At 34.9% G+C, this 27,728-nt stretch overlaps 1 protein-coding gene across 5 annotated transcripts in view; it reads left to right on the plus strand.

The window, feature by feature from the left end:
* The window catches only part of CNTLN (centlein), a 333,334-nt gene that overhangs the window by 138,725 nt on the left and 166,881 nt on the right, over positions 1-27,728 (plus strand). For 4 of the 5 annotated variants that reach the window (XM_068552481.1, XM_068552482.1, XM_068552485.1 and 1 more), the window contains exons 7-8: positions 2,508-2,666; positions 13,094-13,288. In XM_068552481.1, the coding sequence (XP_068408582.1) occupies positions 2,508-2,666; positions 13,094-13,288 (354 nt within the window). The remainder of the gene's footprint in view (positions 1-2,507; positions 2,667-13,093; positions 13,289-27,728) is intronic. The other variant, XM_068552483.1, reaches the window with a different exon arrangement.

Genomic DNA, 27,728 nt, shown 5'->3' on the forward strand with positions numbered 1-27,728 from the left:
TTTCATACATTTTCTAGACCTTTCTTATAATTCCTTCAGTAACTCCTACTCAGAGGTATAATTTTCCTCTGAGTATGCACAATAAAATTTCTTTTTTCTTAATTCTAAATACTCCTCCTTTTAAATAGGTCCTGTTTGTTTTTCTTTACTCATTTTCAAATGAAGATAGGTCTGCACAAATTCCCTGTTTTCCAGTGGTCCAGATGTATGTTTCCAAAGCCTTATTTGCAGCTTACTTTGATACTGATCAAGTTCCACTTTCGTATTTGCAACATTGCTGTACATTCTATCTCATCTACTTTTCAGAGGGTGGTGTGAGAAGACACAAAGAAAGAAACATTTATACATAATATAAAATTATGCTTCCATTCCATTTACTGAGATTATGCCCAGAAAATAGCACAAGATGAGAGATAAGAATATGCTCTTCTCTTAGTTGATTTTTACTCCCCAACTGTCTCATAGTATGAACATCTCCCAACTCAAGTGTTTCTTCTGATTAAAGATACATATATTTTGTTCCAAATGACCCTTAAATCCAAGCCAATTACTGATTCTGGCCCTCTCTTTAAGAAAAAATATGTTCTATTATTAGAAGAGAAATAAGTTTTCTGTGTTTTGTATTGTATTGAAAGATGATATGTATTATCTTCATCATGTCTCCGTTCTAAACGCAACATTTACTTAGATCTCTTGGCTAACATATATCTTGACTATCTATGCTGTTGGAATTTTATCCTACAGCTACTGCCTATCTCCTTTGATAACTCTTGCCAGTGTTATTCTTGAAAAATGACAATACTCAGCAAGAATCATTACTATGTGTCTCTTCTCTCCCTCTCTTGTATTGTATTTTCTCAAGGCATGGCCATTATTGATTCTCTTCTTTCCCTTCCCCCATTTTTGGACTATTATTTTCTACAGTTTTCAGTTTTTTGAATAGTTACAGAAAAAAAGTGCTATAGTCTAAATGTTTGTGTCCACCCAAAATTCATATGTTGAAATTCTAATGCCTAATGTGATGGCATTAGAAGGTGGGGTTCTTAAGGAGGTGCTTCAGTTATGAGGGTAGAACCCTCTTGTAAAAAAGACCTCCCAAAGCCCCCTAGAGCCTTCCACCGTGTGAGGATGTAACAATAAGTGTGCGACCTGGAAGAGGGTCCTCACTTGACTATGCTGGCAGTCTGATCTCTAACTTCCAGCCTCCCCAACTATGAGAAATAACTTTCTGGTTTTTGTAAACTATCTAGTCTGTGCTGTTTTGTTATATCAAAAGGACTAAGGCAGATGGTGTATGTACATGTATCTGTGTGGGTTCAGGGGTTTCTGTTGTATCTGGAGAACATTAATATTCTAAACCTGTAAAAAAGCAGAGCTCCGGAATTCCCTGGTGGTCCAGTGGTTAGGACTTGGCACTTTCACTGCTGTGGGCTGGGTTCAATCCCTGGTCAGGGAACTGAGATTCCGCAAGCCGTGTGGCACGGCAAAAAAAAATAAAATAAAAAATAAATAAATAAGCAGAGCTCATTTCTCCCATATTAATATTCATCCATGTTCAACAACTGTTTGCATATCTTTTATGTTTCTTCTTTCTTTTAAGATTTATCTTATGTGAATGAATCACCAGTTTGAGGTTATAAGTAAAGAAAAGTCTCCATTAAAAATACTCTCCAAAATATATACTATAATGTGTACTTCTGAAATACATCTCTATAAATATCTTTCTCTTCAAATTTATTTTACAACATATTTTCCAGTTTTATATGATCTGTATCACACAGGATTCACCACCACAGGAATCTGGAAACCTCTATCCCAGAGGTGTGGTTTTCCTGGACCCTTAGGGCCATGAAGACTGTCACTCCAGTTCATTTGTCCTTCTACTTACCAAGTTTACCCTGGGTGGGTTGGAAGGAGTGATTTCACCTTGTATTGCTCTCCATCCTTCTGACAAAAAACCTCATCATTTCCTTCAAGATGGGTTAGAGGAGTCACAGGAATCCCAGCCTAGGCCCCTGAGGTGACAAACTAGTGGTACTTTAAGGAACTTTTGTTTGAAAACTTAATTTACCTTTTTGGATTCTTTTTAATATATTTAAGTTTCTATATAATATAAAATGAAAGGTTGAGTTACCCTGTATTCAGAACTATCTGATAGTTGGCATCAGTGCTTATTAATTCTTGGAACTGAAGTGTAGCTTAATTTCAATAAGAAGGTGGTAGTATGACTGTATATCCAGGGTTTTTATTACTATCAAGCTATAAAAGAAAATTGGCAAGTGTTTGGCTTTGAAAGTCATAGTAGTTCTATCAATACTTTGTAGGTGTATGTGATAAATATTAAATACTTCATATATTATTTCTCTTATTAATATGTTTGCCTGCAGTAAAAAATAATAGATGAAAAAACTGGAGGCCGATGTATAACTTTAGATGAACAAAATTATTTAACTAAGATGATCTTTATTCATGCTTCTCTCTATTTATTGCTTGCTTTGCACAGGAAGGAGTTGCAGGAGCTACAGAATCTGTACAAACAGAACAGTGCGCATACAGCACAGCAAGCAGAACTGATCCAGCAGCTTCAGCTTCTGAATATGGACACACAGAAGGTACTGAGGAACCAGGAAGATGCTCACACAGCTGAAAGTATATCGTATCAAAAAGTATGCTTTTATTCTGTCATAAAAATGTAAATTTATATGTGTGAACTTATAAAAATATATAGAATTCAAATTTTTGCACATTTCAATATTGCTTTATTACTCCCTTTTATATTGCTTCTTCAAAATTAAAAATGAAATATGATTCAATTTGGTAATATTCAAAATTATGTGAGTGTTTTTTATGGCTGTTAGGCTGAAACATTCAAAATATACATGCAAATTTATTCTGTAGGATATTGTTTTTATAAATTGGAGTTTTGATATCTACTATGAAACATACTAGAACTGTAGTCCTCAAACCAGGAAGGATTTGGAGAATGGGATTATTCAGCCTTCTATAGTGAGAAATTATTCAACAAGTATGATTCTAGTTTATGACCTAAAGCAGTCTTTCAATTATAGAATTTGCACATTATTTTATTGGCAAATCTGCACAAACACAAATGGGTATGCTGATGAGGTATTTAGGATCAATATTTTTCAAGGATTTTTCTCTCTTTATTTTGTGTGTTTCTTTTAAGTAGTCATTTTACTTTACAATTGTTTAAGGAGCCCCTCAAGAAGGCTTACCCAGCTATTTAGGTATGCTGACACAGCAACAATAATTACAGCTAGTAATTAAAAAACACTTTTATTGAATTCTTTATGTTTTGTGTGGTGTACATATTTATAGAAATAATTTATTTTCTACACAGATCAACCCTATGAGATTGATGTTATTTCCTCTTAATAGTTGAGGCAGCCAAGGCTTAGAGAGGTTAAATGGTGCAGTCCATGTTATTTGGGGATTATTTCTGTCTAAACTTACTCTTCTCCTAAAAAAGCACTGTGAAAATTCAACATCTATAATTAATTTGAAATAAATAACTATTAAGTAAACTTTAAACACATACTTTCAAATGATGCTTTGTAACTGTGGTTTCTTGACTAAATTCTGTGTTTCCTTTGAGTTTCTCTCAGGACGAGGATGACACCAAGCATCAGGGTAGTGTCCATTCTCTCCAGTTTGAATAGAACAGCTCCACCTTTTTGTTTTATATGGTGGGATTGCCCATTATGCTTTTGTTTCTAAACCAGACTCCATTGCTAAATTAACTTGAAAAATTGGACCTTATTAGTAACTTTAATTCTTTTCTCTTTTTCACTGTGTAGGTATTTAATGCAAACATTTCTTCCTCTTTCTTGATTTTTGCTTGAAAGTCCCTAACCCATGGCAAGTTATATTACAATATGTCTTTAGGGTTGCTTGTTGTTAAAGTTCATAACTCTTTTCTCTCATGTGCAAATACTTTTGCTGTTTCTCCTCTCAGTTAGCAAGAGAGAACTTGGTAAGGTGGAAGAAAAAGGCAGTGTTTCCTTTGCTATTTACTTTTTCAGTCTTTTGTTCTAAGATTCCTTTTTCAGCCTTGCTTAACTTAAAATTTAAGATAAATTGTTTCAGCCTTAATTCTACTTTTTGGTTGATCCTCCTTAGCAGCCTTTGCAGAGAGCAACCATTTTTTTAATACCCTACCTGAGAACTTTTGTAGATTCTATATCATTTCAAACAACTGAATAATTAAACATTTTTATTTGAAGTGATTATTACCAGAGTAATACATGCTTGTGATAAATTTTCAAAAAATTCAGAAGCATATAAAAAAATAAAGTTCTCTGCCCTCCTGCCTGAAGCCCTTGCCCTAGACTTTACTGCTCTTAATATTTGAGAGTGTATCCTAGAGTTCCTCTAGAAGAACAGAATATTTTAAAATTATTTCATCTTTTTAATTATATAAGAATTACATGAATATATTATTATAAAAAATTGAAATGATATAGAAGTACTGATAATGCTGATATAACAGATTTGAGTTCTCTTCCGCTCATCCCAGTTCATTTCATTCCCCTCCCCAGGGGTAATAATCTGAGTAGTCATTCCAGACCTTTTCATGCATTATATACTGTGTCTGTGTACATATACACATATCACCAATCTAGGTATCTTACATTTTTAATATTAATTAATTTAGCCTATACTTACTGTTCTTTAACTTGCTGTTTTCAAATAATATGCCTTGGGTATATTTCCATGACAGTATGTATAGCTCTTGCTCTCCTCCTCCTCCCCATGCTCCAACAGAAACATGTAAAGTACAGCGTGGATTTACCAGAGTATAATTTGATGATTACTGAGGTCTCCCTCCTCAACTTTTTATTATAAACTTCAGAAGGCGGTTGTTCCTCATCTCTTCCACGGCGTCAATTTTCCCTACTGGATCATTTCTAACCACATAAAAATATGCTGTTGTGTCTCTGATCTGCATGGAAGAACAAAACAATTAAGCAACAACAAAAAACCTGTCTTGACCTTACTATATTCCTTTCTTTCCCTTCCTTTCTCTCCTTTTCCAGCAATATTCCTTGCAAGAGCTAACTTGTCTCAAAGTTCTCTTCTTCCATTCTCTTTTGAACCTATTCCAATCAAGTTTTTGCCCCTTTCACGCCACTAAAATTTCTCTTTGCAGAATCATTTGTGACTCCCATATTGCTGAATTCAGTAATCTTCTAGCAGTCTTCATCTTACCTCACTTACCAGCAACACTGTCACAGTTGATGACTCTATCCTTTGAAACCCTTTTTCTCCTCCTGGCTTACAGCATATCACAGTTGTGTGGTTTTCTTCTTTCAGTTTCTAGCTGTTTCTTTTCTGTTTCTTTCTAGTCTTCCCTAGTCACCCTGTCCTCTAAATGTTAAAATGTTCCAAGCCAAAATCTTAGGGCCTCTTTTTTTCCCCTCTGTTAAAATTCATACCCTAGGTGATTTTATCTACTCACCTAGGCTTTCAAATTCATACTGTCTATATGCTGATGACTCCCAGATTTGATTATCTGCTCTGGATCTCTTCCCTGAACTCTAGGAAAGAGTATATCTAATCGCCTACTTAGCATCTTTTAACTTGATGCCTAACGGGCATCTCAGATTTCACATGTTCAAAACTAAGCTGTTGTCTGCTCTGCCTTCAGAGGGTGTCTGGAATCCTACTACTTCCCACTACCCCTGCTGTGACCACTAACTTGTATTACCTGAATGATTGCAGTAGTTTCCTACTTTGTTTCTTTGCTCCTGACCTTACCCACTTTGAGTTTATTCTCAACATAGATGCCAGTATGTTCTTGCTAAAACTTAGTAAGTCAAATCAGGTCATTCCTCTCTTAAATTCCCCCCATTGGTTTCTTGTCTGATTAAAAGTAAAAGCCGAAGTCCTTACTACAACCTGTGAGACTCTACATGATCTGGCTCTGCATTACCTCTCTGATCTCATCTTTGCCTTAACTTCTTAATCTCTCTGCTTTGGCCACATTTAACTTGTTTTTTCACTTGAACATACCAGGTATTCTTCACCCTCAAGGTCTTTGCACTTGGTTCCACTGCCTGAAATCTCTTCCCCCAGTTATCTGCATAGATGACCTTTTTACTGCCTTTATTCTTCACTTCTCACAGCTTAAAATCTATTTGATAACAGACATTAAATAGGAGGTGTAAGAATGATGCATGTTCTAACAGTAGTAGGAAGTTTGGGAACATAGCTGGGGCAGGTTCCTAGTTTAGGGATAAAAAAGACTCTTTGATGAAGTGATATTAATAATGTTTATTCTGAGAAGATAAGAAGACATCAGTGAGAGAAATTTCCCATAACTCTTCTACATGAACTATAGCTTAAGCCATAAATTCCCTAGTCAGTTAGTGCTTTTACTAAATTTGGAGAGGTAGAGCTTATACGCTCCTATTTGGAGAACGTGTCATAACCTGAACTTTGATCTGGGATACTTTTTGAAACCATGTAAACCTTCCCCCAGGATCATGACTGTCCCCTCCAAGAATGATCATGGACAATAATGAGAGATGTGATGCCAATATGGTGTGCTTATGAACAGCATGGAGGCAAAAAGAAAAAAGCAAGCAGATCTGCTGCTTTAGAGAACTGGCTTAGTTTTCCTTGTATTTGCTCTATTTTTTTCTCTTTCCCCCCCAAGTTTGAACTCCCTTTTCTTTCTATTTGTTCGTCAAAAGTTACCTCTCAAGGGGTGGGGGTTGGAGAGGAGAACTTCACTGATTTTTAACTTGATACTCATGCTGAACTTATAATTCTAATGGTAGCATTTTAATTTTGATATTATATTAGATCCTTGAAGTTGTTCCTAAGGTTTTCATTAGTATGTTCAACTAGACTTAATTCAAAAGTTCATGATTACTTATTTATACTTCGTAAATTTTGCCTACAGTTAGTAGACATTATAGTTAATATTTCATTGGTAGTCTGTGGGTAAATAGTTATCCATAAAAACACAGGAAAAAATCTTTACTGTATACTTCCATCTTCCAGAGGCAAATACCATTAACATTTTGTGTATTTCCTTTTAGGTTTTTAAATGCATTTTAACATATATCTTGACTACCCTAATTATCTTTCACTTCATGTTATATGAAAACAATATCATGACATATAACTATTTTGGAAGCCCTAATATAACTTATTTAACCATTTTTCCAGTGTTGATCATGTATGCTGTTTAAATATTTCACTATTATAAATAAAGCTGCAGTAAACATCTCTTTGTTGTCAGCTTAGACTATTAGCATTCATTAGAGAATATTGAATATGTACACATACACACACAGACACACACACACACACTCACTCACACACCCCCCTAGGAAACAGTTCCTTTTATGAAAAAGCTAGTGACATTATATTAATGTTGTACAGTTCACTCTTAATTAGTTCATACATAAAGATAGCTTTTTTAAGTTATTAAATAGTAAGAAAGCACAGAGGATCATGGAGTTTGAAGGAGACCTGCCTACCACATGAGAAATGATCAGTAAATGTTAAATTATTGAACCTTGAGGAGTTATGTGCAACACTATCCCACTTTGGATAATGCAATTTAAAAATCATAGATGTTTATTTGAATTGTTAAAGTATTTTTAACCTTTACAGGTATATATTTCTATCTTAATTTAAATACTATTCCAGTCCATTTAATTTTTAACTATTTGAGTGAGTGGTCCTGGAGTGGTATAAAAATGTAGAAAAACTAAGACTACAAGTTGGAAGGCCTTCCAGTTGGAGCATAATCATAAAGATAACATAAACTTGTGCTATAAGCCAGGGAGAATGTGTGTTTACATGTACACACACTATTTTAGAAATATATTATTTAAGCTGAGGTACAAATGTAAGTCACCTCCAACAACCATATATGAATAATGGTTAACATTTATTGAGCTTATTTTGTATCAGCCACTGGGAAAAGGGCTTTTGCCCACTGTTTAAGCCCCACACCAGCCCTGTGTGGTATATTATTATTAGTATCCCTTATTATTTTATAGATCAAGTAACTGAGTCTTAGAGTATTGTTTAAAATCAAACAGCTACCAGGTGGTAGAATTCAAATGTAGGTAATCTTGAGTCCAAAACCCACAATGTTAAACTCTATTATAGAGCCCACAGTATAGTTCAGTTATGCATAGAATAATGTGGTCTTATCCTTAAAGTGTTCTGTAATAGATTCTATAAACTTGCATAATTCATTCTACTCAAAATTCTTTCAATACTCAATAACTTTTAATGTTGGGGGTTTGTTTTGATATCTGAGTTAAATGTTATTCAGAATATTCCATTGCATTCTTTTTGGTGAAAGGGGAGCCCAGCATGTTATCATCCTCTGTGACAAGAGCCCCCATCATTATTCTTCAGCCACTGTTTCTCCTGATTGTACAAATTTTGTTTCTTCTATTTTGTTGCAACTTTAAACTTTTTGACCTACAGATTTTTTTGACCTGCAGATTTTTTTTACTAGACCTGTCACCCCCCCACCCCACCCCTAAAATATATCATCTGTGGGGTTAAGGATTTTTAAATTTGGGAATGATCACATTACATTATTTATCATGAATAAACAGTATGCTACTGTTCAGACTTCCAGTGTTCATTTACATCAAATTATTCATTCTAATCCTAGAACATTTTACTTAATACTTGTCTTTATTCCTCTTCCACATGTAGTTTTCTAGATTTTTTTCAATAAATTAGAGTAATCAAGTAGTCCATGCAACAATGAAACGAAACTGTTTACTTACAAATTAAGATTTGTAAATATATTTTCACATAAATTAATTATATTATCCCCAAATAATAATTGAGGCCTAGCTGTAAGACTCAGGTGAGTTGAATTACAGTAATAGTTTATTTCCAATTCTTACTAAGTTTACTTCTTTAAGAGTTAGGTCTTAATTTACTGTTTCTAATGGAGTTTCTCTGTTTCCTCTGTTCTCTCAATTCTCCTCTCTACATTTTTTTCCTCTCATTTCCCTTCCTTTTTTCCCAGTTATTAAGTTGATTTATATCATAGTATTTATTTTGTTATCTGAAAGGATAAAAATAGTTGCCTTCAGTGGTAGGATAAGGGGAATGAGGAAGGGAGATAAAAGTGAAGAGAAAAAAGAAAAAAATTTTGAGCACAGGAAAGAGGTGAGTCATATTTTCCTCGAGGTCTCCATAACAAATCATTAGTCTCATACACAAAATTACCTAACATAATGTGGAGGGCTCCTCTAGACGAGAAATACCCATCAAGATAAATAAACTAGTGTGTTTTCTTCCCCTGAGCATGCTGTAACCATTTATTTAAGTTTTAATAGTTTTTCTACCTTTGCATGTCATTTATATACATGTGTATGATTTAAACATAGGTAGGAATTGTATCAGCATTTTCAACTTCTAGACCATCTAACATGTTTGGGGTACTAAATATGTATTTTATCAGTTTTGGTTCTATTTAATGATAATTACATGATGTGAGCTAATATCAATCCAGGAAAATAAGGAGTTAGGTTATACATACTTTTAGTTTAAACTGGATGTTAAATCAGATTGTTTTCTTCTCATTTTTATGCTGTGAACAGTTATAGTTTTTACTTGTAAAATTTATTATCTCAATCAGAGTAGCAGATAGTATACTTACAAAAATGGAATATTACATTCTTTAAACAAATTAGTCATTGGGTCACAGAGCTTATACATTTCCAAAATTTTTAAGGTAAATAATATATCATCTTGTTCCTCAACATTAATAAAAATATAAGAAGAAGAGTACTTCAGTCTAAGCCCCTGAAAATTAAAGGACTTGGAGTTTGGGGGTGCTATTTCTGGAGATAACCTGCTTTCTGTCCCCTAGAGACCCTTATAGTGTTTTTTCACTTTAAATTCTTTGACAAAAAATAACATGAAGAATAGTAAACATAATAAATTGCTTATGGATTATAATGATTGGTACTTGTAAAGTATATAGGGGAATGTATGATTAAATTTTTATAGGCCAGAATCTTGCAAAAGATTCTGATCTATTCCAGCTTTTTGGACTATTAGAGGAAGGAAATTATAGAGAAAAGTGCCTCTCTGAAAACTTCTGAAAGCAATTGCAATTGCTAATAGAGAAAAAGCATGCCTAATCAGGATGCCTAAACCTAAGCAGATGAATGAATTTGTTATATTACCTAATTGACTCACTTGAGAGGTATTTTTTGACTCACTCTGCTGTTATTAATGGGATGAGAATAAGATGGTGTCTAACCAGGGGACCAGAACATCCAAAACCTTTGCCTTCTTGTGGGATCTCTAGAGAAACAAACATTCTATCATCCTGAGGCTTTGTCACCAAAAAACACTTTAGAAATAAAAATAGACAGACAAACTTCTTGAAGGCTTTTCTAGCTAAGTTTACTGGTGGACTGGGGCCTAGAATTAAAAATGACTGGAGGACTGTCTTTGCTTTCTCTAAGTCCACGGCTGAGTGGTCTGATTGCTATTAAATAAGTGAAGTCCAATTAGCCATCAAGAAAATGGGCAAGTAGGAGATGTATATTTTGAGTAAGAACTAAGGAATAATAGAGAGTTTGTCCCAATTCCTAGAGTAAGGCTGATCTAGATCACCTGTTTCAGGCTTTTTAAAGTTCTTTTTCACCTGCTGCTTGGTGGAAGGGTGGATATTTTCAGAGAAAGATAGAGCTTGCCTCAATGTCTAGAGTTGCCCACCCAGTCATATGAGATTAAGCCAGGGCAACTTCTGAATAGGAAGTACAACCGCATAAATTTAATGGCAGAGAGAGCCAAGTAGAGAACACAAGAAGAGAGCTGTTAGTCTTCATTTTTATGGGAACAATAAAGAGAGGAGAGAAGAGAAGAGACAAGAAAACAGACATTAAGATAGAGCCTTCGTCCATGAAGGAATAGGCCCTGGAGCCTTACATCTGTGAAAGAAGATCCCAAGACATGGCACCCAAGAGAAAAGTATCCACATCCTTGATACTGATGGCTAGGAAATTGGTCCTCGTTCCTGATGACACACTGTCATTATGCCTGCACCTTGGGCAATGGGAGGGAAACTGTGTTGCCAATATTTATTAATGTTCATGAGATTCTTAAATATTTGAAATCTGTAAATTCTTTTTAAAAAATTTTTATTGAGGTATAATTTGAAAACTACATTTTTTAATAATATTATGTTCTATTATTTTCCTCCAAAGATTTGTGCTGATTGGGTAAAAGCTGATTAGTATTAATAAAGCATATAAATAAGAGGGAGAAGGGTTAAATAATCTTTTACTGAATAAAAGAGTCTGTATGCTATTGGACACAGCTTTAGTTCTTTCTAGTCAACTTCGCTCTTGTCTTTAGATTTTGCTTTTTCCTTTTCTGCCCTGAACTCAATCATGAAACTCAGCAACACGGCACAGGTAGGTCTCTGAAAGGCCCACTATGATCCCTTCATTGTTCCTCAAAGCTGTCAGGTTCCTCCTCTCCCTTCCCTTCTAGAATATCCAATGGTATCAGCTGTGGAAAGAACATTGGACATATTCCCTGGTATAAAGGTAGTTGGAAGGGAAAGTACAAATTTATATCCTGCAATTCTTTATAAATCATGAAGACAACCCTTTCTTTATAAAACAATTTTTAGACTGGCTGTAAAGTGAAATGGGTTATTTAAAGTATTTATAATAGTATGAAGGTATAATCCCTTACAGAAAATAAAAAGTATGTTGAACTAATTGTATGTCAGAGGAGTGATTTGGAGGGTCTTGTTTTTATGACAAAGTATATATTTGAAGAAAAGCATTTAAAAAGAGGTTTTACAAGCCTTTTTTTAAATTTTAAACTTAAAAAAATAAACTGTAGCATACAAACAAAAAAATACTCTGCCAACTTTTCTGTAGTTAAGTTTCTTCCCATGAGGCAAGGCCAACTAATCGAAGATCCTCCCCATCTTGACTCGGATGAGCAAACCTAAAAACCTACTGTATTAACATAATTTTGAGATTCTGTCTTTGGAGATTTTGCTTTTGTTATAAGATCTCACTATCTCACTATTAGCCTTATTTTTTTTAAAAAAGCAGATGTTAATTCTTAGGTCACATTCCAAGTGTCGTCAGCAAATATGTATACAGGTTTGTTTTTTTTTTTTGTCAGACTCAGTTACCACAAATTGAATTATGCCTCATTAATTCACAATCGTAAGTTAGGATTTTCATCACCAAGTAAGTTCGTGTGTATTGGAGGAATACCACTGTTTACTATATATGACTCTATGCCACCAGTTATATACCTTATGCTGTCTCACAGTCTTAATAAACCCTAGTTTTAAATTTATTTAATTCATGTTGCCTTGAGTTAAAAAAAATTATCTGTCATCACTTTGGACCCTGATTCTGTTTTTATCACTCTGACCGAGGTCTTCAGTGATTTCCTGTTCTCTACAGGAATAAATCCATCTTCCTTAACCTGGCATTCAGGAGTCTATACATTCCATCTACAATCTTATTGCCTGGCTTTGTCTCTTATTATTCCTTCTGCTGCTCCTCCTCTACTTTAGCAGTAGATGCTAGTTTTTACTAAATGGGAACTCTCAATGAAAGTTTTTCTTTTTTTCTTTCAAATGTATATATTGAATCCAATTAGGCTGATAGATCTTACTCTCCCTTTCTGTTTCTTCCTACCACTGTACATATTTTTTTTTACATTTCTTCTATCTTTAGAATGACTTTTTTGTTTTCATTCAATTTCTATAATACCATCATGGCTCAGTTCAAGTCCATTCTTTATCATGAAGATTAATATAGCTAGCTTAAAATGTTTGCATCCCTGTATTACAACTGGCCAATAGAACATCTTGTCTTTTTAACATCAGTTGGAGTTTTATATTGGTAGGTGATTATATCATTTAGTTTCCCATATGTTTTTATATTGTTATTCCTCTTAGACTATTAAAATAACTTGAGGGCAATGAGTATGTCATATATAGACCGTATATATGTATAAGTTTGTATATATGTATAGGCATAACTATTTTATTGATCATTAATAAATTTGGTTATATGTTTTGAAACAGCTTTACAATGAGTTACATATTTGGTTTGAAACCACAAAATCAAGTGAAGCTATGCTCCGACAAAGTGTTGTTAATCTTCAGGATAAGCTATTTCAAAAAGAGCAGGAAAACGCTGCATTAAAAGAAAAGCTTCAGGAGTCACAAGGAGCACTCTATCCTTTACCTCAAGAATGTGATTCAGACCACTCAGAACAGGTGAGACATTTTCTAAAAATGTTACCCAGTATAATATCATATTAAATTTTCTAGTATAATTGACTAAAACACAAAAATTGAATAAATTTGCATATATTAGAATATAAGCATGGCAGACTTACGTTGTGCTATTTTTTTGTACTCTGTAGACATAAATATTATATACAATGTGGATTCATATAGAAATGCATGTAGAAACACAGGGTGTATCTGGTATAGTTATTGGGATGAAACATTTGGTTGATATATGATAATGAAGAGGAAATTAATAGGTCATGTCCATTTTGAGACATTTTATTGAATGGGGTAATGGAATGAAAAGAGTATTGAATAGAAAGTCGCATAAAAGTACTTGCCATAATTCCTGGTATGTGGTGGTTAATACCATTTAGTCCCAGTTCTATCACTATCTTGATATATGATTTTGGACAGATCAGTTGACTTTTCTACCTATTCTTGTCCTATTAAGTGAGGTAGTACAAAGGTATAGATAAATATGCAGGTTCAGGATTCAAATAAACCTGGGATCAAATTATAGCTTTGCCTGTGAGCTTTGTGAACTTGAGCAAATTTCTTAACCCTTTAGCCAAAGTTTCTTCACAAATAAAGTGTTGATATTAATAGTATCTTTATCATAAGAGTTTTGTGAGGATTAATGAGGTAATGCATGTCAAATGCAGAGCCTGTCATATAGAAAATATCCAGTGGTACCTCTTTTAGATAATTTTCAAGGTAACTGTCATCTCTAAATATGTATTATAAAACAATCTTATTCCTATAAATTTATTTGTTTTTAAGGCACTCAGCACGTCTTTAAATGTTAGAATTTAAAGAAATGAAATTAACACAAGTACATAATTGGGAGCTTAAATGTTTATTAATGATCCTTTAACCTTAATGATCCAGTAATTTTTCAACCCAGCATATTTTGTCTTGCTAACAACTCAAACGTAAGATGACAAGTTTTAAATTTGTATTGTATTATATTGCATTTTTTGGACATTAGGTGCACAGAATTGGATTAGTCATAAGATTTGTATCATGACACAGTATTATGTTACATGCATATTTATTTTAATTAAGTTACTTTTTTGTTACAATAAACACTGTTGGTCCCACCAACTAATTCAAGGGTAGGAAATTACTAATAACTTATATCTACTTGTATCCTTCACCCTTTACTGGTACCCTGATTCTCTCACCAGAGGTAACTACTGAACTATTTATCATTTTGATTATTTTTTAGAAAGTTTTATCTCATATAAATTTATGAGGAAATAGAATATTGTTTAGTTTTGCCATTTATAAAAATGTATCAAATTGTGTTGTTTCCTGGGATTTGGCAATTTTGACTCATCACTGTGTTAAGATTCATCTATGATGTTTGGTATAACTTCATTTATTTTGACTGATATAAAATATTTTGTTATATGTGATTATATCATAACTACTTGCCCATTCATTTGTAGATGAGTATTAGGGTTATTTCCAGTTTTTTGCTGTTATGAATAATGCTGCAATTGACATTTTTGTACATGATTCTTAGTATACACGTGCATGCATTTTTGTGGATTAACTATCTCAGAATGGAAATCCTAGGTCTAGGGTGTGAAAATGTAAACTTTCACAAAATACTGGTCACTTATTTTTCAAAGTGGTTTTCATCAATTTTACTCACATCAACAATGCATCTGGTTGTATCTCCTACGATTACTAGCCAAGTGAGTGCCTTCCTCTGCAAAATGTCTATTTATGTCTTTTATCCATTCTTGTACTGGATTTTTTTCTTATAGATTTGTAAAAGTTCTTTAAATGTCCTTGATATTAATCCCTAGTAAGTTGAATGTGTGGCAAATATCTTCTTTCAGTGTGTACCTTGTCTTTTCATTTTCTTTAACATGTCATATAAACAGATATTCTTAATTTTAATTTAGAAAATTTAATCTTTTATAGTTAGTGCTCATTTAAGAAATTCTTCCCTACTCCAAATATGGAAATATTTGCAGCTCTGTTTCCTTCAAAAAGTTTTAAAGCTTTGCTTATGTCATTTATGTCCATAATTCATTTGGAATTGTATTTCACATACAGTATAAGGTAAGGATCCATTTTTATTTATTTATTTTTCCCCAAATAGTAGCTAGTTTTTCCAAATCAACCCATTGGATGATCCACCTTTTTTCTTGTGTAGTGCTGGGCTACCTCTATCATATATCCTAGTTCAGTGTATTTGTGAGTTTCTTTCTAGACTCTTTTCTCTATATTCCTGGATAATGTTACATCATCTTAATCAGTATAGCTTCATAGTAAGTCTTTATATTTGGTAGATTACTTTCTTACTGTTCTTTAAAGTGTCTTGGCCATGTTGGCACTTAGCACTATAACTTTAAGGGTAATTTATAGTTTCATGAAAACACTTGAAATTTTTTGTAAACGATTTTATTGAAGTGTAACATACAAATAGTAAAGTGTACAAACCTTAAGTGTTTAACTCAATGACATTTCACAAATAGAACACATCCATATAAATACCACTCAGATCAAGATGTAGAATATTACCAGTATTCAGTAAACCTCCATAATGTTCCTAATTAGTGGCTACCCCTACGATGTAACCAGTTTTGACTTCTATCATCATTGATTAGTTTTGCTTCTTTTTGAAACTTACAGTATTTAACCTTTAAACACTCTATATGCTATGGGGTTTTTTTGTAAATATCATTTATCATATTAGGAAGTTCCCATCTATTCACAGTTTGAAAGCTTTTTCATGAACAGGTATTGATTGTATACAATGTGTCTTTTAAGATGATGCTAAGGCTTTTCTCATGTATTCTGTTAACATGGTTATTACATTGATTGTTTTTCAATTATTAATTCAGTTTTGTATTCTTTGAAATAAACCTAACTTTGTTGTAATGTTTTATTATTTTCATATTGCTGGATTCAATTGGCCAGTATTTTTCTTAGGATTTTAACATCTATCTTTATGAGGGATATTGGGCTGTACTTTTCCTTTCTTGAATGTTTCTTGTTAGATTTTATCAAGGTGATGCTGGTGTCCTACTATGAATTGCAAAGTATTCTCTCTTTTTTACTTCACTAGAAGAGTTTGTATAAGACATATTTCTTTCTTATTAAACACTGAATGCTCTCCTTCTAACATAAGGAACAAGTCAGTTATATTCAACATTGTACTGGAGATTCTAACTAGTACAATAAGGCAAGAAACAAATAAAATCATGCTAATTAGAAATAAGGAAGTAAAACTCTTTTTATTCACAGAACCTGAGCGTCCGTATACAAAGCGTACTGAATCTATGATGAAACAACTAGAAATAGTAAGAAAATTTAACAGTGTTGCAAGATACCATCAATTTACAAAAGTCAATTATATATCTAAATATTAGAAACAAATAATTAGAAATTGAAATCGAAAAAGACCATTTATAAGAATATCAAAACCTGTGTAATAATTAAGGATAAATTTGACAAAATATGCCCCGGACCTATACACTGAAAAGTACAAAACATAGCAGAGTGAAATTAAAAGACATATATAAGTGGACAGCTAGGCCAAGTTCATGAATCAGAAGATGCAATGTTGTCAAAATGTCAGTTCTCCCCAAATTGATCTATTTATTATGTAATCCCAATCAAAATTCCAGAAAGCTATAGTTTTTAGATAAATACAAGCCAATTCTAAAATGTATAGGGAAATGCAAGGGACCTAAAAGAGCAAAATAAAGTATTTGGTTGGCCAAAAAGTTCATTTCGGTTTTTCTATAAGATGTTATGGAAAACCCCAAACGAACTTTTTGGCCAACCAAATAGTAAAAAATAAAGTTGGAGGACTTACACTACCCAATTTTGAGACCTATTTATCAAGCTAAAAAAGAAAAAAATGGTGTGGTATTGGCGTAATGATTGACAAAATAATTGATATAACAGAATAGAGTCCAGAAAAATACCCAGTAATACATGTCGCTGTATAGTAACCTCTTGAAATGTGGGTACTGTAAGTCACTTTGTTCTTTTTCAAGGATGCTCTGTAGACTCTTGCTCTACTGCGTTTTTATAGAACTTTTAATATTAGCTTGTAAACTTTACAAATAAATATTCAGTTAGAAATGTTTCTAATTTCCCTTGTGATTTTCATTTTGCCCCTTTGGTTATTAGAAAATGTGTTATTTACTTTTGAAATGTTTGTGTTTTTTCCTTGTATATCTTATTTTTATTCACTTCTAATATAATTCCATTATGGTCAGAGATAGTGTTCTATAAGATTACTGTATTTGGAAATTTATTGAGACTTGTTGTATGGTCCAGCATATAGTTTTGATGAATGTACTATTTATACCTGAAAATAATTCATAATCTGCAGGTATTGGCTGGAGTGTTCCTTAAATATCAATATTAATTATGTCATTGTGGTTGACAGTGTTCAGATCTTCTGTCTTTAGTGATTTTTATCCTTAGTTTTTAAATCAGTTTTTCTATCAGTTGCTGAGAGAGGTGTTAAAAATCTTCCAGTATGTTGTAGATTTTTCTGTTTTCCCTTTAATTTTGTCAACTTTTGCTTCATGTATTTTAAAGCTGTTTTATTAGGGGCGTACATACTTATGACTGTCATTTCTTTCTAATTAATTGAACCCTTTGCTATTGTAAAATGTCACTTTTAACTATAATAATATTCTGTTGACTTGAAATCCAATTTTATGATGTTAATATAGCCAGTCAGTCTCTTTAATGGTTACATTTTCCATGGGAGATTACCTTTTTCTTATTCTTTAAATTTCCATCTATAGGTGTCTTAATATTTAAAGTGTACAGAGTAAGATTCTGTTTTTTATTCATTCTGACAATTTCTTCCTTTTCATTGCAGCGTTAGTGCACTTAAATTTAATTATTAATATGGTTGGGTTTAGGTGTACCATCTTACCATTTGTTTTCCATTTGTCCTATTTTTTGTTCCTCTGTTCCCATTTCCTTCCTTTTTCTGGATTAATTGACTGTTTATATATTTTTTAAAAGCAATTTAAAAACATCACTTTTCTGTCTTCTGCACTCCACTGTTTCTCACAGTATCACTGGGAATTTGTTTCATTGTTCACTTAAATGTGATGTGTCAGTTTTGGCTGGCTTTTTTCCTCAATATTTAACCTTTGGTTTTAAGCACTTTAATTATGATGTTCCCAAGTATGATTTTCATTGTAGTCATCCTTCTTGCAGTTTGATAAGCTTCTTTTTTTTTTTTTTTTTTTTTAAAGGTTAGACTTTATTTATTATCCAGATTCTATTTCTATTTCCTGGGGATTTAAAATTTTTTTTTAACATCTTTATTGGAGTATAATTGCTTTACAATATTGTGTTAGCTTCTGCTGTATAACAAAGTGAATCAACTATATGTATACATATATCCTCATATCCCCTCCCTCTTGTGTCTCCCTTCCACCCTACCTATCCCACCCCTTTAGGTGGTCACAAAGCACTGAGCTGATCTCGCTGTGCTATGCAGCTGCTTCCCACTAGCTATCTATTTTACATTTGGTACTGTATATATGTCAGTGCTACTCTTTCACTTCATCCCAGCTTACCCTTCCCCCTCCCCGTGTCCTCAAGTCCATTCTCTACATCTGCATCTTTATTCCTGTCCTGCCCCTAGGTTCATCAGAACCATTTTTTTTTTAGATCACTTATATATGTGTTAGCATATGGTATTTGTTTGTGTCTTTCTGACTTACTTCACTCCATATGACAGACTCTGGGTCCATCCACCTCACTACAAATAAGTCAATTTCGTTTCTTTTTCTGGTGGAGTAATATTCCGTTGTATATATGTGCCACATCTTCTTTATCCATTCATCTGTCAGTGGACACATAGGTTGCTTCCATGTCCTGGCTATTGTAAATACTGCTGCAAAGAACGTTGTGATACATGATTCTTCTTGAATTATGATTTTCCCAGGGAATATGCCCAGTAGTGGGATTGCTGGGTCATTTGGTAGTTCTGTTTTTAGGTTTTCAAGGAACCTCCATACTGTTCTCCATAGTGGCTGTCTCAATTTACATTCCTACCAACAGTGCAAGAGGGTTCCCTTTTCTCCACACCCTCTCCAGCATTTATTGTTTGAGATTTTTTGATGATGGCCATTCTGACCAGTGTGAGGTGAATACCTCATTGTAGTTTTGATTTGCATTTCTCTAATGATTAGTGATGTTGAGCAGCTTTTCATGTGCTTCTTGGCCATCTGTATGTCTTCTTTGGAGAAATGTCTGTTTAGGTCTTCTGCCCAGTTTTGGATTGGGTTGTTTGTTTTTTTAATATTGAGCTGCATGAGCTGTTTATATATTTTGGAGATTAATCCTTTGTCCGTTGATTCATTTGCAAATATTTTCTCCCATTCTGAGGGTTGTCTTTTCATGTTGTTTATGGTTTCCTTTGCTGTGCAAAAGCTTTTACGTTTCATTAGGTCCCATTTGTTTATTTTTGGTTTTATTTCTGTTACTTTCGGAGGTGGTCAAAAAGGATCTTGCTGTATTTATGTCATAGAGTGTTCTGCCTATGTTTTCCTCTAAGAGTTTTATAGTGTCTGGCCTTACATTTAGGTCTTTAATCCATTTTCAGTTTGTTTTTGTGTATGGTGTTAGGAAGTGTTCTAATTTCATTCTTTTACATGTAGCTGTCCCGTTTTCCCTGCACCACTTATCGAAGAAGCTTTCTTTTCTCCGTTGTATATTCTTGCCTCCTTTGTAAAAAATAAGGTAACCATATGTGCAAGGGTTTATCTCTGGGCTTTGTATCCTGTTCCATTGATCTATATTTCTGTTTTTGTGACAGTACTATACTGTCTTGATTACTGTAGCTTTGTAGTATAGTCTGAAGTCCAGGAGCCTGACTCCTCCAGCTCTATTTTTCTTTCTCAAGATTGCTTTGGCTACTTGGGGTCTTTTGTGTTTCCATACAAATTGTGAAATTTTTTGTTCTAGTTCTGTGAAAAATGCCATTGGCAATTTGATAAGGATTGCATTAAATCTGTAGATTGCTTTGGGTAGTATAGTCATTTTCACAATGTTGATTCTTCCAATAAAAGAACATGGTATATCTCTCCATCTGTTTGGATCATCTTTAATTTCTTTCATCAGTGTCATATAGTTTTCTGCATATAGATCTTTTGTCTCCTTAGGTAGGTTTATTCCTAGGTATTTGATTCTTTTTGTTGCAGTGATAAATGGGGTTGTTTCCTTAATTTCTCTTTCAGAGTTTTCATCATTAGTGTATAGGAATGCAAGAGATTTTTGTGTGTTAATTTTGTATCCTGCTACTTTACCAGATTCATTGTTTATTAGCTCTGGTAGTTTTCTGGTATAGCATCTTTAGGATTCTCTATGTATAGTATCATGTCATCTGCAAACAGTGACAGTTTTACTTCTTCTTTTCCGATTTGGATTCCTTTTATTTCTTTTTCTTCTCTGATTGCTGTGGCTAAAACTTCCAAAACTATGTTGAATAAAGTGGTGAGAGTGGGGAACCTTGTCTTGTTCCTGATCTTAGGGGAAATGGTTTCAGTTTTTCACAGTGAGAACGATGTTGGCTGTGGGTTTGTCATGGCGTTTATTATGTTGAGGTAGCTTTCCTCTGTGCCTCCTTTCTGCAGAGTTTTTATCATAAATGGGTGTTGAATTTCATTGAAAGCTTTTTCTTCATCTGTTCAGATGATCGTATGGTTTTTATCCTTCAATTTTTTAATATGGTGTATCACATTGATTGATTTCTGTATTTTTAAGAATCCTTGAATCCCTGGGAGAAACCCCACTTGATCATGGTGTATGATCCTTTTAATGTGCTTTTGGATTCTGTTTGCTAGTATTTTGCTGGAGATTTTTGCATCTATGTTCATCAGCGTTACTGGCCTGTAGTTTTCTTTTTTGTGACATCTTTGTCTGGTTTTGGTATCAGGGTGATGTTGGCCTTGTAGAATGAGTTTGGGAGTGTTCCTCCCTCTGCTATATTTTGGAAGAGTTTGAGAGGATAGGTGTTAGCTCTTCTCTAAATGTTTGATAGAGTTCGCCTGTGAAGCCATCTGGTCCTGGGCTTTTATTTATTGGAAGATTTTTAATCACAGTTTCAATTTCATTACTTGTGATTGGTCTGTTTATATTTTCTATTTCATGCAGGTTCAGTCTGGGAAGGTTGTGCTTTTCTAAGAAGTCCATTTCTTCTAGGTTGTCCATTTTATTGGCATATAGTTGCTTGTAGTAATCTCTCATGATCCTTTGTATTTCTGCAGTGTCAGTTGTTACTTCTCCTTTTTCATCTCTAATTTGTTTATTGAGTCTTCTCCCCTTTTTTCTTGATGAGTCTGGCTAGTGGTTTATCAGTTTTTTGTAAGGTTTTATTTATTGATTTATTATTTATTATTTTGGCTGCATTGGGTCTTCATTGCTGTGCGCGGGCTTTGTCTAGTTACAGTGAGCAGGGGCTACTCTTTGTTGCGGTGTGCGGCCTTCTTATTGTGGTGGCTTCTCTTGTTGTGAAGCATGGGCTATAGGCACGCAGGCTTCAGTAGTTGTGGCACACAGGCTCAGTAGTTGTGGCTCGCAGGCTGTAGAGCACAGGCTCAGTAGTTGTGGCACACGGGCTTTGTTGCTCCGCGGCATGTGGGATCTTCCCAGACCAGGGCTCAAACCCATGTCTCCTGCATTGGCAGGCGGTTTCTTAACCATCTGTGCCACCAGAGAAGTCCTAATGGTTTATCAATTTTGTTTATCTTCTCAACGAACCAGCTTTTAGTTTTAGTGATCTTTGCTATTGTTTTCTTCATTTCTTTTTCATTTATTTCTGATCTGATCTTTATGATTTCTTTCCTTCTGCTAACTTTGGGGATTTTTTTTGTTCTTCTTTCTCTAACTGCTTTAGGTGTAAGGTTAGGTTGTTTATTTGAGATTTCTCTTGTTTCTTGAGGTAGGATTGTATTGCTATAAACTTTCCTCTTAGAACTGCTTTTGCTGTATCCCATAGGTTTTGGGTCGTCATGTTTTCATTGTCATTTGTTTCTAGGTATTTTTTGATTTCCTCTGATTTCTTCAGTTGTCTCTTGGTTATTTAGTAGTATATTGTTTAGCCTCCATGTGTTTGTATTTTTTACAGTGTTTTTCCTGTAACTGATATCTAGTCTCATAGTGTTGTGGTTGGAAAAAGATACTTGATACGGTTTCAATTTTCTTAAATTTACCAAGGTTTGATTTGTGACCCAAAATATGATCTATCCTGGAGAATGTTCCATGAGCACTACAGAAGAAAGTGTATTCTGTTGTTTATGGATGGACTGTCCTATAAATATCAATTAAGTCCATCTTGTTTAATGTGTCATTTAAAGCTTGTGTTTCCTTATTTATTTTCATTTTGGGTGATTTGTCCATTGGTGAAAGTGGGGTGTTAAAGTCCCCTACTGTTATTGTGTTACTGTCGATTTCCCCTTTTATGGCTGTTAGCATTTGTCTTATGTATTGAGGTGCTCCTATGTTGGGTGCATAAATATTTACAATTGTTATATCTTTTTCTTGGATTGATCCCTTGATCATTTTGTAGTGTCCACTTTGTCTCTTGTAATAGTCTTTATTTTAAAGTCTATTTTGTCTGATGTGAGAATTGCTACTCCAGCTTTCTTCTGAATTCCATTTGCATGGAATATCATTTTCCATCCACTCACTTTCAGTCTGTGTGTATCCCTAGTTTTGAAGTGGGTCTCTTGTAGACAGCGTATACATGGGTCTTATTTTTGTATCCATTCAGCCAGTCTGTGTCTTTTGGTTGAAGTATTTAATCCATTTACATTTAAGGTAATTATTCAATATGTATGTTCCTATTACCATTTTCTTAATTGTTTTGGGTTTGTTGTTGTAGGTCTTTTCCCTCTCTTGTGTTTTCTGCCTAGAGAAGTTCCTTTAGCATTTGTTGTAAAGCCGGTTTGGTGTTGTTGAATTCTCATAGCTTTTACTTGTCTTTAAAGGTTTTAATTTTTCCATCAAATCTGAATGAGATCCTTGCTAGGTAGAGTAATCTTGGTTGTAGGTTTTTCCCTTTCATCACTTTAAATATGTCCTGCCACTCCATTCTGGCTTGCAGAGTTTCTGCTGAAAGATCAGCTGTTAACCTTATGGGGATTCCCTTGTATGTTATTTGTTGCTTTTCCCTGGCTGCTTTCAATATTTTTTGTTTGTATTTAATTTTTGATAGTTTGATTAACATGTGTCTTGGCATGTTTCTCCTTGGATTTATCCTGTATGGGACTCTCTGTGCTTCCTGGATTTGATTGACTATTTCCTTTCCCATATGAGGGAAGTTTTCAACTATAATCTCTTCAAATATTTTCTCAGTCCCTTTCTTTTTCTCTTTTTCTGGAACCCCTATCATTCGAATGCTGGTACATTTAATGTTGTCCCAGCGGTCTCTGAGAATGTCCTCAATTCTTTTCATTCTTTTCTGTGTACTCTGCTCTATGGCAGTTATTTCCACTATTTAATCTTGCAGGTCACTTATCTGTTCTTCTGCCTCAGTTATTCTGCTATTAATTCCCTCTAGAGAATTTTTAATTTCATTTATTGTGTTGTTCATCATTGTTTGTTTGCTCTTTGGTTCTTCTGTGTCCTTGTTAAACATTTCTTGTATTTTTTCCATTCTGTTTCCAAGATTTTGAATCATCTTTACTGTCATTACTCTGAATTCTATTTCAGGTAGACTGCCTATTTCCTCTTCATTTGTTTGTTATGGTGGGTTTTTACCTTGCTCCTTCATCTGCTGCGTATTTCTCTGTCTTCTCGTTTTATTTAATTTACTGTGTTTGGTGTCTCCTTTTCACAGGCTGCAGGTTCGTAGTTGCCGTTGTTTTTGGTTTCTGCCCCCAGTGGGTGAGGTAGTTTCAGTGGCTTCTGTAGGCTTCTTGGTGGAGGGGACTGGTGCCTGTGTTCTGGTGGTTGAGGTTGATCTTGTCTTTCTGGTGGGCAGGGTTGTGTCCGGTAGTGTGTTTTTTGGTGTTTATGGACTTATTATGATTTTAGGCAACCTCTGTGCTAATGGGTGGGGTTGTGTTCCTGTCTTGCTAGTTGCTTGGCATAGGGCGTCCAGCACTGGAGTTTACTGGCCGTTGGGTGGAGCTGGGTCTTAGCATTGAGACAGAGATCTGTGGGAGAGCTCTCGCCGATTGACATTACGTCAGGCAGGGAAGTCTCTAGTGCTCCAGTGTCCTGAACTCAGCTCTCCCACCTGAGACGCTCAGGCCTGACACCAGGCTGGAGCACCAAGACCCTTTCAGCAACACGGCTCAGAAGAAAAGGGAGGGAAAAAAGAAAGAAAGTAAATAAATAAATAAAATAATAAATAAAGAAGTAAATTTTAAAAATTGTTAAAATAAAAAAATTAAAAATAATAATAATTAAGAAAAAAGAGAGCAACAAAACCAATAAACAAATACACCAACGATAACAAATGCTAAAAACTAAACTGAGAGAAACCTAAAAATAAGAAACAATTTAGTCACAGGCAGCAAACCCCAAGTGTACCATTGCTCCCAAAGTCCACCGCCACAATCTTGGGATGATTCATTGTCTATTCAGCTATTCCACAGGTGCAGGGTACATCACGTTGATTGTGGGCATTTAATCCGCTGCTCCTGATGCTGCACGTAGAAATATCCCTTTCTCTTCTTTGTTCGCACAGCTCCCGGGGTTCAGCTTTGGTTTTGGCCCCACCTCTGCGTGTAGGTTGCCCTCAGGCGTCTGGTTCCTGCCCAGACAGGAGGGGGTTAAAGCAGCGGCTTATTAGGGGTTCTTGCTCATTCAGGCTGGGGAGTGGGAGGGGAACAGTAGTTATAATTGGAATGCTAGGCGAGCCTGTGGCAGCAGAGGCCTGTGTGACATTGCACCATCCTGAGGCGCACCATGTGTTCTCCTGGGGAAATTGTCTCTGGATCATGGGACCCTGGCAGTGGCGGGCTGCACAGGCTCCTGGGGTGGGCGGTGTGGATAGTGTTGTGTGCTTGCACGCAGGATTCTTGGTGGCTGCAGCAGCAGCGTTAGCGTTTGATGCCTGTCTCTGGGGTCCGAGCTGAAAGCCGTGGCTCGCGCCCATCTCTGGAATTCGCTTAGGTGGTGCTCGCCTTCTGTGGGCAGACGGGGAAGGAATCCCCTCTCCTCGCGCACCGGAAAACAATGGTCTCTTGCCTCTTATGCAGGTGCAGACTTTTTTGCAGACTCCTTCCCAGCTAGCGGTGGAGCACTAGCCCCCTTCAGCTGTGTTCACGCAGCCAATCCGTCCACTCCCTGGGATCTGACCTCCGAAGCTGGAGCCTCAGCTCCCAGCCTCCATCCTCCCCAGCTGGTGAGCAGACAAGCCTCTCAGGCTGGTGAATGCTTGTCGGCCCTGATCCTCTGTGCAAGAATCTCTCCACTTTGCCCTCTGCACCCTTGTTGCTGCACTTTCCTCTGTGGCTCCGAAGCTTCCCCCCTGCCTACCCCCCCATCTACGCCAGTGTAGGGGGCTTCCTAGTGTGTGGAAGCTTTTCCGACTTCACAGCTCCCTCCCAGTAGGTGCAGGTCCTGTCCCTATTCTTTTGTCTCTGTTTTTCCTTTTTTTTTTGCCCTACCCAGGTACGTGGGGATTTTCTTGCCTTTTGGGAAGTCTGAGGTTTTCTGCCAGCGTTCAGTAGGTGTTCTGTAGGAGTTGTTCCACATGTAGATGTATTTTTGGTGTATTTGTGGGGAGGAAGGTGATCTCCATGTTTTACTCCTCTGCCATCTTGAAGGTCCCTCTCTCCTGGGAATTCTGATGAGCTTCTTGATTTTTGTAAATAATATATGTTTTACTGAATTGAGGAAATTTTTGACATTACTTTCTGAAACATTTTTCTGACTTCTCTCTTCTCCTTTTGAGATTCCCATTTCACTTATGTTAGACTCTTTAGTGTTACCCCAAAGCCTGATGAGTCTCTCTTTATTTTTTTCAATCTTTTAATTTACATTCTTTAGATAATTTATGTTAATTTTTATTCAGTTTAAGTGACATTTCTGTTATCTCCAGTTTTTCTGTAAGTCTTTTTCTGTGAATTAATCTTCAAATGTTGTACACTTCAGTTCTACAATTTTCATTTGATTCATTATTGTAGTATGTATATATGTGTGGAGTTTTTCTATGTGTTCATATCTTATAATCATAGTTTTCTTTAGGTCCCTATTATAATAGTTAAAGTAGATTCTTTAAACTTATTATATTTTAATTCTATCTTTTGGGTCTTCTTGGATTTAATTACTAGTCGTTTCCTTTGCTTTGAATATGCATCATATATTAATGTTTTGTCTGTGTAACAATTTTATATTATTTAGTGTATATAGTAACAGATTTTTTTAGAGAGTCTGGTTTCTGTCATATTAGTCATGAGTGCTGAACTAACTTTTTCTTTTTCTCCCCCTCCTCTGTCTCTTGAATTTAAATGTTAGATGTAAACTCCAAGCCCTGATTTCCTTCAGGTGGGAACAGCTAAGTTGCTTTTAAGTTCTTCTAACCTTATCTGGATTGCTTAGAGGTCTGCCCACTGCATGACTACTTCAGTTGTCAGTCATAGTTCGGCTGTCACCCTTCCAGAATTTTCATTTTTTCTAGCTGTAGTGGTGGGCCTGAACTTTGTCCTATAGTTCTTCAAGCCAGTAAAACTGCAAGTTACTATTGGAATTTTAATCTCCCCACATCATGTCTGTTATGAGCCTCTCTCAGATAAAAATTCACAAAAATGGGAAACTTACTTAGGCTCTTCTGTTTTCCCAGTATCAATTCTTGTCCAGATTTTTCTTGTGTTTGATCATTCTCTGTTACCTTCAGGTAGTTGGTTTTATATTTTGCTCAGAAATGAAATAGTTATATGCGGGAGACTTAATCTGATAGAAATCTATTCAGCTATTATTGTAAATGGAGCTTCCCAGTCTTTGACTTTTTAGTGTATTTTAACTAACTTACTTAACTTACTTTAGAGTGTATTTAATTTTTCATACACTGGAAGGAACTTAATTCATTCTAACTGCTTTATCTCCTCACCTATTTTTGCTATTGTTATCTTACATTTTAATCCTACATATATTTTTACTCTGTAAGCCATTATTATTATTTAAAAATCAGTATTTACTGAGAATTTTTATCCCTTTAAAAGCTCTTCATTCTTTTCTGCAATTCTGTGTTTCCCTCTAGGATCTTTTGCCTTCTGCATTAAGCACTTTTTTTAGTATTTCTTTTAGTGAGGGTCTGCTGACAGTGAATTCTCTCATTTTATATTTATCAGAGAATGCCTTTTTTGCCTTCATTTCTGAATGGTATTTTCAGGTGGTTAGAATTGCAGAATCTTTTTTACTTTTTTTTTTTTTTTTTTAAGATAATATGCATTGTCTTCTGGCTTCC

This window comes from Eschrichtius robustus, chromosome 10 (assembly GCF_028021215.1).
Source record: "Eschrichtius robustus isolate mEscRob2 chromosome 10, mEscRob2.pri, whole genome shotgun sequence".
Classification (NCBI taxonomy): Eukaryota; Metazoa; Chordata; class Mammalia; order Artiodactyla; family Eschrichtiidae; genus Eschrichtius; species Eschrichtius robustus.